At 37.6% G+C, this 16,104-nt stretch overlaps 1 protein-coding gene across 4 annotated transcripts in view; it reads right to left on the reverse strand.

The window, feature by feature from the left end:
• The window catches only part of PTPRR (protein tyrosine phosphatase receptor type R), a 122,826-nt gene that overhangs the window by 37,645 nt on the left and 69,077 nt on the right, over window positions 1-16,104 (reverse strand). For all 4 annotated transcript variants that reach the window (XM_040637262.1, XM_008684295.2, XM_008684294.2 and 1 more), the window contains 2 exons: window positions 6,254-6,440; window positions 3,220-3,304 (listed from right to left, as the gene is read on the reverse strand). In XM_040637262.1, the coding sequence (XP_040493196.1) occupies window positions 3,220-3,304; window positions 6,254-6,440 (272 nt within the window). The remainder of the gene's footprint in view (window positions 1-3,219; window positions 3,305-6,253; window positions 6,441-16,104) is intronic.

The raw sequence follows: 16,104 nt of genomic DNA on the forward strand, positions 1-16,104 counted from the left end.
AAGAGTGTGTGAGTGTGGGGAGGGGCAGAGGGTGAGGGTCTTCAAGCAGACTTCCCACTGAGCCGGGAGCCCAACTTGGGGCTCTGTGGGGCTCAATTTCATGACCCACGAGATCATGACCTGAGCCAAAACCAACAGTCAGATGCTTAACTGACTGAGCCACCCAGGCGCCCCTGAGAAGGCTGAACTTTACATAATCCTAATAATTTCCGAATCCTTCTGACATTAGATGGTTAAGTAAAACTGCAATGAATGTCTATGCCCTAATTACTTATATTTGGTACATTTCAGATGAAAAATCTTGAAAGAGAGAGAGAGACAGAGAGAAGCACACTTGTAGCACATAGCACTTTCACCCCCTTTAGCCAGCTCTAGACAATGTATCTTTCAACAGGGATCATACTATACAGACCCATGACCCATTAAAAATATGTTACGGAGGAGTGTTTCCAACTCCACCAGGGGGGGCAGCCCAATGACACCATTACCAGCAATTCTTGCTATTACCATAAATACGGAGAATTTGATGTTTGATGAGTGAATTAATGGGCTTAATTATACAGACTCTACTATTTCAATATCCATACTTTAAAAAAGTTTCGTGGTTCCATCTTTCCAGAGCTATTGCTTTGAGATGTTTATGAATTTTGCCGAAACCCCAACTGTCTGTTGTCTGGTGATTGACAAATGTTACATCCTCTCCAAAGCATTTCACTCTAAGCAGAATAACTCAATGCTCTCTGTACTCCTACACTACCTGGGCCAGATTTCAATTCTGGCTTTTATTACATTGAACATAATTAGTCATTTACATGACTCTCCCCTCTAGTCCCTGACCTCCTTGATCTTACAGGCTACTCCTTAAGGCTTACTGGTTCCTGGCATCTAGCTCACTGCTTGACATCGATTAATTTCATGGAGTTACATTTAGTTTTTTTCCTCAAAATTTTATTTATTTATTTATTTATTTATTTATTTATTTGAGAGAGAGAGCACAAGCAGGGGGAGTGGCAGAGGGACAGGGAGAAGCAGGCTCCGTGGGGCTTGATCAAAGACCCCGAGATCATGACCTGAGCCGAAGGCAGACGCTCAACCAACTGAGCCACCCAGGCGCCCAAGTCAAATTTAGTTTTAACATCGTCTAAACTGTGTGTCTCAAAGTGGGGTCCTGGTATTATCTGTATCAGAATCACCTGGGTGTTTGCTTAGAAGTGCGGATTCTTGGGCCCACCAGCAGACTTATTTCAACAGAATCTGCAGGTGGGACACAGGACTCTAGATTTTTTTTTTTCTTTCATCCATTAGGACTTTAGATATTTATAAGAACTCTAGGTGATTATTATGCACAATGAAATTTTTGGTAACAGCTTTATCAAGATGTAACTCACATGACCATACAATTCACACATTTAAAGTGCACCATCATAAGGTTCTTCTTCTTTATTCACAGACTTGTGCAACTGTCAGCACAATCAATTTTGTAACATTTTCCTTATCCCAAAATAACCTCCACAGCCTTTACTTGTTTAGCAGCTATTTCCCATGCCTCCCGGCAGCACTAAGCAACCACTAAGACAGCTTCTGTCTTTATAGATCCACCAATTGGGACTCTTCATATAAATGGAGTTATATAGTATGAGGTCTTTGGTGATGGCTTCTTCCACTTAGCGTCACGTTCAAGGTCCATCCGTGTTGTAGCAGGCATCGGCCCCCCTTCCTCTTCATTGCTCAGTACTATTCCGTTGTGTGGGTATTCTATGTTTTATTTCTCCGTTCATCAGTTGATGGGTGTTTTGGTTGTTTCCACTTTTGGGGCTATTATACATAATGCTGTTACAAACATTTGCGTGTAGTTTTCTAACATCAGTACTTTTGAAAAGTCTTTGTGGCTCCATCTCTCCAGAGCTATTGTTTTGGGATGTTTATGGATTTTGCCAAAAGCCCAACTATCTATTTGTCTATGATTGACAATGAAATGTTTCCATTTCTCCTGGTTATATGCCTAGGACTGGAATGTCTGAGTCATATAGTAACTGCAGGATTTGCCTTTTGAGGAACTACCAGACTGTTTCCTAAGTAGCTGCACCATTTTACATCCCTACCAGGAAGGTGTGAAGGTTCCATTTCCTTCCCGTCCCAGTTGGCACTTTCTACATAGTCTATCATTTTTATTATAATCATGTGGAAGTCCAGTGGTATCTCATTGTGGTTTTGATTTCCCTTGTGGCTAATGATTTTGAGCACCTTTTCAAATGTTTATTGACCATTTGTATACCTTCTATGGAGAAATGTCTCCTTCAAGTCCTTTGCCCATTTTTAAATTGGGCTGTCTTTTTATAACTAAGTGATTAGAATTCTTTATACATTCTAGATAGAAGTCCCTCATTAGATGTATAATCTACAAATGCTTTTTCCCATTTTGTGAGTCCTTTTTCTATCTTCTTGATGGTATCGTTTGAAGCACAAAATATTTTCATTTAATAAAATTCAATTTATTTTTGTTGTTGTTGCTTGTACTTTGGTGTCATATTTAAGAAATCATTGATTAATTCAAGGTCATGAAGATTTACATCTGTTTTATACTAAGAGTTTTATAGTTTTAGCTCTTACCTTTGGGTCTAATCCATTTTGAGTTGATTTTTGTATCAACTCAAATGTGTGTGGCAGGATCCAACTCCTTTTTTTTTTTTAGAGATTTTATTTGTTTATTTGGGAGAGAGAGTGAGAGAGAGACAGAGAACACAAGCAGGGGGAGAGGGCAGAAGGAGAAGGAGAACCAGACTCCCCTGATGAGCAGAGAGCCCAACATGGGGCCGATCCCAGGACCTCAGGATCATGACCTTAGCCAAAGGCAGACTCTGAACCAGCTGAGCCACCAGGTGCCCCATGCATCTAACTTCATTTTTTTGCATGTGACTATTCAGTTGTCATAGCACCTTTAGTTGAAAAGACTATCCTTTGCCCATTGAATTGTTTGATGAAATCAATTGATCATAATGTGTGGCACAATAAAATTTTAGAACCATGTGTCCCCTGGAATTGAGAGCTGATCATTATAAGAAGAGTAATACAGGATAAAGTTATGAACCTCAAACCAGTTTCATGGTCCAAATTTGGTGTGTATGGAGAAAGAAGTTGTGAGGATGGGAAATGATGAGGTAAGGGTAAATGGGGAAGGCTTGTGCTTTATAATGAAAACATTTAATTCAAGAAACTTACTTGGCAAAATGGTCTTATAGCGATTTTTAGTTCCATGACGTGGAATGTCAATTTCTTTGGGATCCACGAAGTTCATTGGTATTTCCTGCAAAAATAAATGATATCAGATTAGTGTATCTAATGCTGCCACAAAGAAAATCTTCACAGGGGGCCATCTGATCCAGAGCCCTACTGAACTTCAAAGTCATTTATAAAACAACAGACTACCACCTCTGGTTGACCAACACCCTTCCTTTCATAAACATATTAGCTGCACCCTGGCATGCTGACTCTAAGAAAGAGCTCTCTGTTAGAAAGTATTATTTTTCATAGGGTTATTAAAGAAACATACAAAACTTTGATTAGAGTTTTAAAATTCTGTTCTGACATAATTGCTAGAAATATATATAGACAGTTGAAAACTGACAATGTATTCAAATCTTTAAAAAATCTTTATGTAAGTTCAGTACCAAAAACTTCACTATGACAGATTCTCTTTTAACATTGTATGACTCTTTTGGATTCTCTTTTAACATTGTATGACTCTTTTAGCATAATTAAAACCTCCCTCCCCAAATGGTAAACACAAAGGGCATTTTTGTTGATTCAAGTGATGGCAATATAATGTTTTTTTGTATTAAGGAATGGTTTATAATTATACTGTTCCATTTGTTCTTTTTCTGTTTGTTTTTTTACGTTTTAAATTTTTAAATGTAAATTCAATTAATTAACATATAATATATTATTGGTTTCAGAGGTAGAGGCCAGTGATTCATTGTACTGTCCCATTTGTGGTTGTAAATGCAATATTTTTAGTGAAGGGCATCCGGACACTGTTTTCTCCCACTTAATAAGAATATAAATGTTTTTACTCGGAATATATGTCATGTGCCCCAAATGATTGGAGAGGGAACAATTAGAGCAGAAATGGCTCTGTGGAAATGAATTATATCTAAAACATGAGCACCTGTAGATGACTGGGACAAAGAAAGCAATAAGCCAAAGTTTTCAAAAGAGTCAAAACAAATATGTAAGGATTTGATTGTACAAAATAGCACGATCTCTAGTTAAAATTCTGCAAAAGATTGCTTAGATAAATGTTAACGTGAAATAAAGGAACTTTTATCTTTAGATCACATGAAATAGTATTTTTGTTACTTGAACTTTCTTCAGTGGCAAATATAACTCAACAGCCTAATATTCATTGAAAGGAAAGAAATTACCTATACATTAATTCAAATTGTCCTAGTTTTCCATCAGTCTGGAAATTTGAGATCATGAATTTGAGATGTGGTCTACAGAGAGGAGTAGCTTACTTTTTAAATATCATTCCCTAAACTTCCATTAATTTAATTTTTTTTAAGGATTTTATTTATTTGACACAGAGAGAGAGAGACAGCGAGAGAGGGAACACAAGCAGGGGGAGTGCGAGACGGAGAAGCAGGCTTTCCACTGAGCAGGGAGCCTGATGCGGGGCTCGATCCCAGGATCCTGGGATCGTGGCCCGAGCCAAAGGCAGACGCTTAACAGCTGAGCCACCTAGGCGCCTCTAAGCTTGCATTATTTTAGATATTTATAATATTCATCCCTACTCTCTGCTCCAACTAAATATTATAACTTCTCAGTTCCAAGTTACCAAAATGAGCAAAACTGTTGAATGTTCAGTAGAAAGCACATCTTTCTGTTTGGTAATTTCAAATAGGTCAGTCTGTTTTGGCAAAGCCACTGTAGGTAGGTCTACTCCTCCCTTGCTTCCTCTTGCTGCTTTCTGACACACACTGACAACGACCATCTTCCAGCAGTATCGTTCTCTTTGGTACTGCTTGTTGGCCTCATCTTTCCTTTAAGGGCTTATCTCAAAAAAGCTATCTGTGGTTCTAGAAAAGAGTATTAGGTGTACTTGTAGCTAGCTGGGTGATCATTGGCTGGTTCTTTCATCTCATTAGGTCTCGTTTTCTTCATATGAAAAGATGACACACTACAAAGTCTGATTTTCAAAACTGCATGTTTGTGTTTTACTTTGGATGCTTAGTGATAGTTGATGAGGCTACTGGTAAATCTAGCCCATTGATAGATATTTCATCATTGGAGTGGTCGCGAATATCTGAACAGATACTGTAATGACCAATTTATTAAAATCAACAAGCTTGGCTTAATATGTACAACTGATTTAAGATGTAAAGTGATCAATGAAATGGATATTCCCTTTGGACAATAATTAGACTTAGTAAGGTCTAAAGCTCTCTGGGTAGACATGTGTTTTTACAAATCAACTTATCACCAGTGACATCGATGGGTTCCCTGACTTTTGGCTAAAATTCTCAATCATCTTTAGCCCATGTTTGGTTTTCCCCGTGTTCCTTATATCATTAAAGGACACTATATGCGCCTTGTTGCTCACGTCACAAACTGGGGTATCATCCCTGACTCCTTCCTTTTTCTTGGCTGTCTCATCCAATTCATCCCCCTTCTTGCAGATTCCTATAGGTTTCCCCCATTTTCACTCCTACTATCTTAGTTCGGACCATCATGACAGTTCCACAGGATTATCTCTAGAGCCTCCAACATACCCCTTTCTAATGCTTCTTCCACTGCAGATAGAGTGATGTTTTTAAAATTCAAGATAAAGTCCAAATTTTTAAATATATATTAAGACTCAGCTTTCTTTTCTACCTCTGGAGGCTCAACCTTTGCCACTTCCCACCTTGGTTTCAGTGCTCCAGGCAAACAGAACAATTTAATTCCCCAGTGACAGCAAGGCTGTTCCTGCCTCCTGGAATGCCTCTTCGATGCCCAGTTCCTTCTTGCCACTTCTTGCCAGCTCCTATGTACTTTGCCTCAATTTTGTCATCACATTCCAGTTTGAACATTTATCAATAGTTGATGAGATGTGGGGTGGATCTAAAACCTTGTACTTAACCTTAACCTTTTGAACTGTAACCATTTGTTTCCTGTAAGCTGCTTGAGTAGAGAACGGTGCCATTTTCATAGGTGTGTCTAGGGTCTAGTTCATCAAAATGCCTACTGAAGAGTGAACAACAAACAGCAGGCTCACCATGAATTCCCTTTGGAGTAAATGTGAACTTGCCACGACGTCCCTCAGCTGTGATCTTGTGAGCATTCGGCTGGCTGACTGCAGATACTCCATGGCTACCTTCTCCCGTGGGGTTGGGATAGCCACGAAGGGTTCGACATTCCCCAAGCTACTCATGTCCAATGTAAGAGATACGTTGGACCCTCGTCTATGTTGGGGAAGAAGGTTAATAAGTTTAAGAAACCACATGAGTTATTCTGATCACACAAATTTGTCTTTCATACATACACACTATTCAGTGCGGATTTTCCAAAAATAAGGATCGAATGTCTTTTTCTCTTACGGTACCAGAGTTGATTGTAGCAACTATCTATAGTTTCTTTATAGGAAACTGGCACTTTTGTTATTGGAAATAAATCTGAATTGAGAAAATGCACTATAATTTACTAATGGGTATACTTGATACAAAAACAATAGGATGGCTAGCAATATTAAGTGAAAAGTTCAGGAAAAGCAAACATCACATGTGAATTGAGAAATCACATATAACACAAACCAACTTCATTGTTTGTATGTCTGAGAGCTCAGTATATAAATCATACAGCCACCTAATATTTCTGACATCAGCATACTGAACACATGATCTTACCGGACATAGGAAGCTTAGAGGAAAAAAAATATTTTGGTTCACATTATTGCCATTGAAATAGAATTTAAGTTTTAAAACGTATATACTGTTTATAACTTCTGAGTGAATCCTTAAAAAATAGCATCTGTATGTATGTATGTATACATATGTGTGTGTGTGTGTATGTATTTCTTTAATTCTATGATAAACTCATAAGAATATCGAGGTCACAGACTCTTATTCTGAGTTATAATTTATCTTCCCTCTGTAATTTTCCTCTTCCAGTTGGGAGATGAGGTGGAGCTCTTCCAACTTATAAAGGCCCCTTGTTTCTTGGATAGAATGTGTGAGTGCCTCTTACCAGTAACATTAGCTGTTTGGAACCAAGAAGTAAATATAAAATAGCTTGTGCAAGACTGAGGGTCAAAGTCAGAGATTGAATTCGCAAGAACTATGAAATTTAAAAGGCCTTAGGTATGGATGAGCTGATCCAATATGGCGCCACATGGTTGGTGTTCCAAGGAAATGGAGGATAGGGAAAAACAGGTCAAAACAAATGTGAACAAAGACAGTAGAGCAAAAACCAGGCCCAGCATATTGCATCTGAAGGGTGCTCTACACGCTTTCTATGGAACACTACATCAGGAAATATTCACGTGGCTAGAGCTTAATTTTAAACAATGGAAAATTATTAGAACGTACAACAAAAACCCATTAAACAAAAGCATGTAAGTTCCTTCCTCTTAAGAATTGATATGTAATGTCATTTTTGTTAATTTCTAAATGGTTTGTAATTGTAGTTTTTAATTCCAGCTTTGGCTTGATGTTTATGTAAGTGTTTATGAATTTGTCTTCCTTATTAATTTCTAGTTACAGTACATGCAAATCATCCAACTAATGGTTGGACTTCAAATGTTTAGAATTTTTCAATTCTTTCTTTGAGACAAGTACTATGCTAATGTTTTTTGAATATTTCATAGATACTTTTGGGGGCAACTAGACTGATTACCTATTTATACCTACCTCCCTATAAATTTATCTATGCACGTGTGTGTGTGTGTGTGTGTATCACCTTATTTATTGTTATTATATATGATCAAAGATATTATTGCAATCTTTTTTTCCTAATGGATTTCTCAAAGCCTGAGATGTATGTGATCTTCCACAACACTTGTTTTGTTATTTTTCTTATATCCCTGACAATTTTTACTTTACATATTTCAGCCATTGTTTTAAAAGATTAATAATTACATCTTTACTGTAAATTTTATCAACACGAAATATTTACATTCCTATTAATTCTATGTTTTGCCTCACATCTGGCTTATTTTCCAGTTTTATTGAGACAGAATTTATATATGGCATCATATAAGCTTAAGGTCTACGACATTAGTAATTGACTTACATGTATTGTGAAATGATTACCACAATAAATTTAGTTAACACTCATCAGCTCCTCTAGAAACAACAGCAAAAACGGTTTTTCCCTTGTGATGAAAACTTAGGATCGCCTCTCGTAACAACTTTCAAATACACCAGACAGCGGCGTTAGCTCTAGCCGTCATGCTGTATAGGACATTATGTACGCGACATAATTTATTACGGATTATTCATCTTAAATGGAAATTTGTACCTTTTGATCATCTTCCTCAATTCGCCCTCCTGCCACCTCCCACTTCCAACTTAAAAAAAAAATTAATATTGACATACCTGTTATTTTTTTTGCATGTTCTTGAAAAATCTTTTCTAGTTTTTTTTTTTTATTTTTTATTATGCTTTACTCTTGAATCACTGTTAGAGATTAGGGGATAGCATACTGGATACCCCATAAAATATCACTTAGCTGATAGAAGAATGTTTGTCCCCTACCATATTTTGTGTGTGTGTGTGTGGGGGGGGCTGTTGTTGGTGATTGACAGGGCTCCTGTGTTTTTTGAGTAGGAGGTAAACAGTTGAGGAGGGTGAAGAGTGGTTCTATTCTCAGAGCAAGAATTTTTATCTATTTTTAGTGGGAAAGCAGTTTTTATAAGTTTCTCAGTCCAGTTCTTCTGGACTTCAAATTGTCAGAAATTCCTTCCTAATTCTGAAAATACATTGTTTATTAGTTTTTAGTGTATTTGTGAAAGTGTGGCTTTTGCTGGCTTCATAGATTTTTTTTAGTAAGGAGTTGAGACAGGCCATTTAAGGGATTTCTAATCGGATGCCATTTTAAACCATTATTCCATCCAATCAATCTTCAGCCCCAAAAGACTAAAGCATCTGCAGTCTGTCCATTGAGTGACGCTCAGTGCTCTGGTGGTTTAGGAAGAAGGGAGGTCTTTTCCATCCAGAGTGCTCAGAGATGTATGAGGAGCAGGCATCTGAGTTAAGCCTTGAAGGTAAAAGTTCAATAGATAAATTTTCGGTAAAGGGTTATTTCAGGGAGAGAGCCCGGCAGGAGAAAAAAAAATGTGGAAGCAGGAAATGATAAGGCATCTTTGAGAAATGGCATATAAGCAGTTTGAGCTAGAGTTCAGTCGTATAAAAGTGCATTTTGAAATTGGGGGGCAAGGTTAGGTAGGAGAAATGAGAGAGAAGCAAGAGGCACAGACATAAGGCTATAAAAAGCCTGCCCAAATCCAGAAAAGAGAATTTTGAACGTCAGCTTATATAAACTTCTAATAGGCCTTTCCACGGCATCCCCTGGCCACACTTGGGGGATGAGGAGCCTCTGAGATTCCACGTCTACTAGGGTCCATTTGATCAAGTGAACAAAAATTCTGAAGCTTCTGTGATAAAATGAGAGCCATGGGAACATTTTCATGCAAACACGCTTCGTAAGGAAGAACGACTTTTGTCTGGCAAGGGAAGGAAGAAAGGAAACTAATATTTATTAAACATCTATGATTTGCCAAGCACTGTTCTAAGCACTTTCACATATGCTATTCCCATCTCTGTAACCGCTCTCTGAGGTTCATACTTTCCCCCATTTCGTAAGTGAAGAATTAACTAACTTAGGAGGAGGAACGGGGAACAAAGATTCAATCCAGGTTAGAGTATGAAACCCAAGCACTTTCTAATTTGCTACCCAAAAGCAAGGGTATGGTGGGCAGATTATGGTAGGCTAGCCAGTGCCTCACGTGCAGTTGGGGGCCAACTGTTGGGGGGAGGTCAAGACAACCGAAGTCTAATGTAGAGGCCGTGTATATTCAGAGTACGAATTCTAGCTTTCCAGTCAGATTGTCCGGGCTCAAATCCTGCCTCTCCCATGTCCTTGTGGTGGACCTCTGGTCAGGCTGCCTAGCCTTGTTGCATCTCAATTTCTTCTTCTTTTGTGAAGTGAGTAATTACGGATACCTGCCTCAGAGGCGTATCACAAGGCTGAACCCAACAGTGTAAGTACGCTGCTTCTAAGAAGTGTTGCCTGGCTATTGTTTGGGGCAATAATAGAATAAAGTTCGATATAACTCTCACCTCCTACCTCTCTAAGGGATCTACTTTAAAAGACCTTTCAAAAACTCAAAAATTGTTTACACTGAGATTAACTTTAACATTTTGAAATGAACAGAATCTACACATTTGTCGCTACAGAAAAATACATCCTTCTTGATAACCTATTTATCTTAAAATTTCCCTTTATTATGGCAAATCCATTTCCTCGGAGCCCTAAACAATTCCAGAACACTTCACCTCAACACCTCAGACAATGTCTCAAGGTTCAATTATGGAATTAATCACGCACAAGCTGTTGACCTTTCGGGGAGCCTCCTTCCACAGAACAGCCCTTCTCAAGGTAGTACTCGTCTATCCCGGCCGTGAAATGGTACCATAGGCTGTCATTAACATGGAAAAATCTTTGCTTTTGTAATTCTTATCTTCAAGGAACAAACAATATTTGAGTTAATTGAAATACAGTGGAATTAGAAAATCAGATCAGGAGAATCCACTTAAAAAATTTGTCCTTTTTTTTTTTTTTTTTAAGATTTTGTTTATTTGACAGAGAGAGAGAGAGCACAAGCAGGGGAAGCAGCAGGCAGAGGGAGAAGCAGGCTCACCAAGCAGGGAGCCCGATGCAGGGCTCGATCCCAGGACTCTGGGATCATGACCTGAGCCGAAGGCAGACGCTTAACGACTGAGCCACCCGGGCGCCCCCAAATTTGTCCACTTCTTAGTCATGTCTTGTGCATGCAGAGAAGACATTAAACACATATCTATATATGTATCAACCATTAAACACACACCTGTATATGTTTTAAAGTGTTTTTTCATTATAAAAGTAACACATGTTCATTGTAGAAGATTTGTGGAAGTTAGAAGTTTTAAAAAGGAGATTAAAATCACTCCATCACAAAAACTTCACTAGCTTTTAAATTAACTTAAATTTTGCTATGTTAATGGCAATAATGGCAGTGACTTACTGTTTTGAATTTTATTTCTTTGGTTAGAGATGGGGATAAAAACATTTTGATATGATTATTGCTCATTTATCAGTCCTTACCTTTGAGAATTGTCTGTTCATGCTCTTTCTTAATGTTTACATTGGAGCATTAATGTACTTATTGTTGATGACAATGATCTATAAGAAATTATTTCTCACATACATGTGTTGCATATATGTGATTTATTGCTGCCTTAAAACACCAAGGATTTTTTAAAAGTTATATTTACATTCAAACATATCAATCTTGTGTGTGTGTGTGTGTGTGTGTGTGTGGTTTCTTGCATTGCTTTAATACATACAAATTCTTCTGGAAGTTTAATTTTTACTAAAAGTTAATCTTTTAATCTATTTCTAATTTATTTTGGGGTATGGTAATGGTGAGAATCAACTAGTTTTCTTTCCCCCAAATAGGTTATCAAGGTGTCTAATGCAATTTACTGAACAATCTGGAGAAGAGCGGTGTTTTATAATTATAGAATATTAGATTTTTAACCAGCTATTACTGACTAATGATCTGAAGGAGAAAATACCACTTTACTGAACTAAGAGATAGGAATTTGTTTCCCAGTATCCATAAACCAAAGTGGTAAGAAGTAAGGATAGAATCAGAAAGACATTTCAAAAACAAACCAAACATCAGAAGGGGAGAGAAAATACAAATTAAGATGCGGCAGAAAAAAATCTAAAGGATTTAGAGGGGAAAAAAAATTAGCAGAAATAACAGGAGACCTGGACCTTTAATAAAAACAGAATATGGAAAACTAAGAACACAAACTCTTATTGAGACTTTGCTTCTTCTTTGTTATGTAACTCTGGACAAACTGTTTAGACTTTTTTATGCCTCATGATTACTGTTGGACAAAAGGGAACATAATAAAAAGCCTTATCAAGCTCCTGCGGTAGCACCAATTATTATTTATGCCAAAAAAATAAATAAGCGGGAGGAAATTCAAAAGATACCAATGCAAACAATTGAAGGAAAAAGCAAATTCTTAAGGAAAGGTAAAAGGAATGCAATAAACAGCATGCTAATTACAATTAAGTAAAAAGGAAAACATGTATAAATATTATGGCCCAGGGCCACACATCATTTCAGCAAGAACTTATAAACAGCGCTCTGCTGAAATTGTTCCATTCTGCACCACTGCTCTTAATGACCAAGTGGGAAGAAAATACAGCTAAAAATATAAGAACACTACGATTGACTGTTAGAATAACTGAAAATTAAGCATTTATTTTCCCAGTAGTTGGGGCTCTATGCTGAATTTTAGATGCTGGGTTTAGGCAGAAGGGCTACAGTCTCCAGCCCTGAGGCCATGAGGCTATGTCTAAATCTGATAGGCTGTTCCCTTTGCAGTGCTTCGCCCCCGGGAATAGTGAGACTTCAAGCCTGGCAATTTAACTTAGTACCCGATAAAGAACGAAAATGGGAGGCAGAGAATAAAAGGAAACGAATGATCATTTTGCCCGTAGTCCAGGAAGAGGTACTTCTGAAATTACTGGATTAAGAAATTAAGTTTCAGTGGGGAGTGGTGGTTGCTGCTTATCTACAAGTATTTGAAATGAGAATGGAAAAATATGCCCCTAAAGATTATAAGAAGAATTTAGTCCAGAATGAAAGCAAACAGATTCGATCTTTGACAGCTTTCCCAACCTTAAATATACGTGATTCATTCAGAGCTGTCTTTATTGTTACACACATCTGAGTCCTACATGGTGAGAAGTGAGACAGTTAATATTGATGTCCTCTCCAGATCTGAACCGTTGTGCGTCTAAGACGTCCAGTCCCGCCTTTCCCCCCTCCTGGTGGGTTCCCTTTGTAATGATCACAATCTGACAGTCTTGGCTGGATCCCAAAGGTGAGCTTAAGCCCCTCCATCTCCAACTTGATTTTTCTTATTTAATTTTGCTGCATTTTCAGTTTTCTAGGGTATTTTAATAAAAAGAAAGAAAAAAGAGAAGTTTTTACTCATTTGCAATAATAGGAGGAAACAGTGGTGAGAGAGAGAGAGTTGAAGTCCCTTTACTATATGCGGATTGACTGGCCCCCATGGTTCTTTGAAACTCCCGATTCTACCACTTTTAAGTTCCAGAGGTAATGGAATTTAATGAACGGTTTGCTGTTTCTCCCCACCTCTTTACCTTCAAATAAACTATATATAGTACTAACTCCCTTCCTGGATCACTTGACAGATGAAAGGGTAAAATTAAAAAAAAAAAAAAAAGTTAGGGAGTGCTAGGAGTTTTAAATCGTGGCTTAAATTCAAAGCTCCTGGAAAGTTAAGTGTAACATAAATGCAGTGTTACTAATTTCTAAAAGCTGAAATAAATGAATAGATATCGTGACCATCCATCGTAAAATTTCCCAAAGGAAATCCTGTAGGGAAGAAATGTAACAACGATAAAAGAGACCAAGCACAGGCCCAGGAAGATGACAAATGAATTTCAGCCTAAAGCAAAAAGAAAATCTCACAACGTAGAGAACATTTTTTTGGCGTGGGAAATGATTTCCCTACTTGGAAACGTCTACTTCACTAGGTAGAACGCTGCTCTCCCTTTTGAGTGATTAGATAAAAATTTTTGAATTCATAGAATGATATCTGATCTTTTATGCATGTATAGGACAAGGCAAAATTTACAACATCCTTCTTTTATTGTTTAAAAAAATAAAAGTCAATGGGGTGCCTGGATGGCACAGTTGGTTAAGCGACTGACTCTTGGTTTCTGCTCAGGTCGTGATCTCACGGTCGTGAAATCAAGCCCCGGATAGGGCTCCGCACTCAGCACAGAGTCTGCTTAAGACTCTCTCCCCCTGCTCCTCTTCCCCTCTAAAATAAATACCTAAATCTTAAAAAAATATTCAAAACAATCATTAAAAAAATAAACTTAAATTGAACTTGTTATATTTTTCTTGGAGCATTGGCCTTGGAATGTGAGTTTAAATCAGTGCTCTGTGCTTTACTTAAGCTCTTGTGGCCTCAGACTACTTAATCTGTAAACGGGGGATGATAATAAAACTCATAGGGTTGATTCACCTAACAAAAGCTAAAGAAGCAAAGATATGTGACCATTTCCAGCCAGTATCTGGCATAGAGTACACATATGTGAAAGATAATAATAGTTAATAATGATCACATGGTCATTCTTACTTCACTCTACGCATAAATAGCTGTGTGGGAGCTATCTGGCATAAGCACTGCTAAATATTTGAAGAACGCAATGTTGGACAAGTTGGTTAGTGATGAGAAGTCAGTGGCCGTGTTACATATGCAATATCAGTGGTCCTCTAAGTTGAGACCATTTTTCATACCTCGAGTCCTTAAAATTCTTACCTCATGTCCTTAAAATTAGTAACTTTTTTTAGATTCAAAAATAATGCATATTCACTGTAGAAAACCTAAAACTATAGATAACAAAAACAAAGAAAAATATCTCATAATACCAACACTTAGAATGACCGCTAACAACATGTTATGTGTATGTTCAAGTCTTTGTATGTATATATGACACCATCTAGATTTTTACTCTATGTATTCCTTTATGACCTGCTTTTTTTTTTTTTTTTAAGATTTTATTTATTTATTTGACAGAGATAGAGACAGCCAGCGAAAGAGGGAACACAAGCAGAGGGAGTGGGAGAGGAAGAAGCAGGCTCACAGCAGAAGAGCCTGATGTGGGGCTCGATCCCAGAACGCCGGGATCACGCCCCGAGCCTAAGGCAGACGCTTAACCGCTGTGCCACCCAGGCGCCCCTATGACCTGCTTTTAAACTAAATATATTGTGACTATCTTTTCATGTCTTCAACTTTACTTAAAAACTATTTTCAAACACTCTATAGTGTTCCATTGTAAGGATGTACTGTAGTTTGTTTATCCAATACCTTATTTTTGGACATCAACTTGTTTTCAATTTTTCACAATTATAGACAAGACTGCAAATAAATAGCCTTGTATCAAAATGCTTGTGCATTTCCATGATTATTTTTAGGTTGAGGAGTTCCAAACACTGACTCAAAATCTTGAGTTTGGAGAAGTCACTGAACACATGGAACGTGGAAGAGACAGGAAGACTCTTGGGGCTCACTGACATGGAATGACCCAGACCCTCCTCATCTATTGTTCAGACCTTTGCAGTAGCTCCCTAACAAGCTTTTGTAACTCTAAAATCTCTTAGTCCAGTATATATTTTTTTTCTTCCAGATTTCACCCAAATGATGTCCGAGCATTGAAAATATGATAATCAAACTTGGGATTTTTTCCTCTGAAACCTCTTAGCAATTTTTCCAGTATGTTTCCAATATATTCACTAGAAACGACTTACCCTAAAGTGTGACCTCCTTGAGGGCAAAGACTGTAATCCTCCCTCTGGATCCAGTCCTGAACACATGGAGAGTAACAGTTTTGTTGTCTGTGTGTATGAATGATTGCAAATAATTGGTTAAGGTAATACTGTGTGTAATTACTGTGCTTTGATGGCTTTTCCAATCCTTCATAAGATAGGAAAAGTGGGGGCTCATGTTGGATAGAAGTTGGAAATGTAGACTGGAGAAGCCACGCTTATCCAGGTACAGTCAATATTACAGTCGATATTTACTTTGAGTCTTATTGAAGTACCAACGAAGTCTAGCATTAACATCCTAAAGAGCTCTGACGTTTTGTTAGTAAAAGAGGAAAAAAAAAGTAGTGCGTTGCCTTGTAACCAAGTATGATTAATTTTTACTTCTTTTTGGCGTTTAGTATTGTTTTGACTGTCACTCTTGGTGAGGAGCCTGTTTCCTTTTTAACAAAAGAACAAAATGATGGTAGCTCTAATTTTAGTTCCCA

This window comes from Ursus maritimus, unplaced genomic scaffold (assembly GCF_017311325.1).
Source record: "Ursus maritimus isolate PB19 unplaced genomic scaffold, ASM1731132v1 scaffold_21, whole genome shotgun sequence".
NCBI classification, from domain to species: domain Eukaryota; kingdom Metazoa; phylum Chordata; class Mammalia; order Carnivora; family Ursidae; genus Ursus; species Ursus maritimus.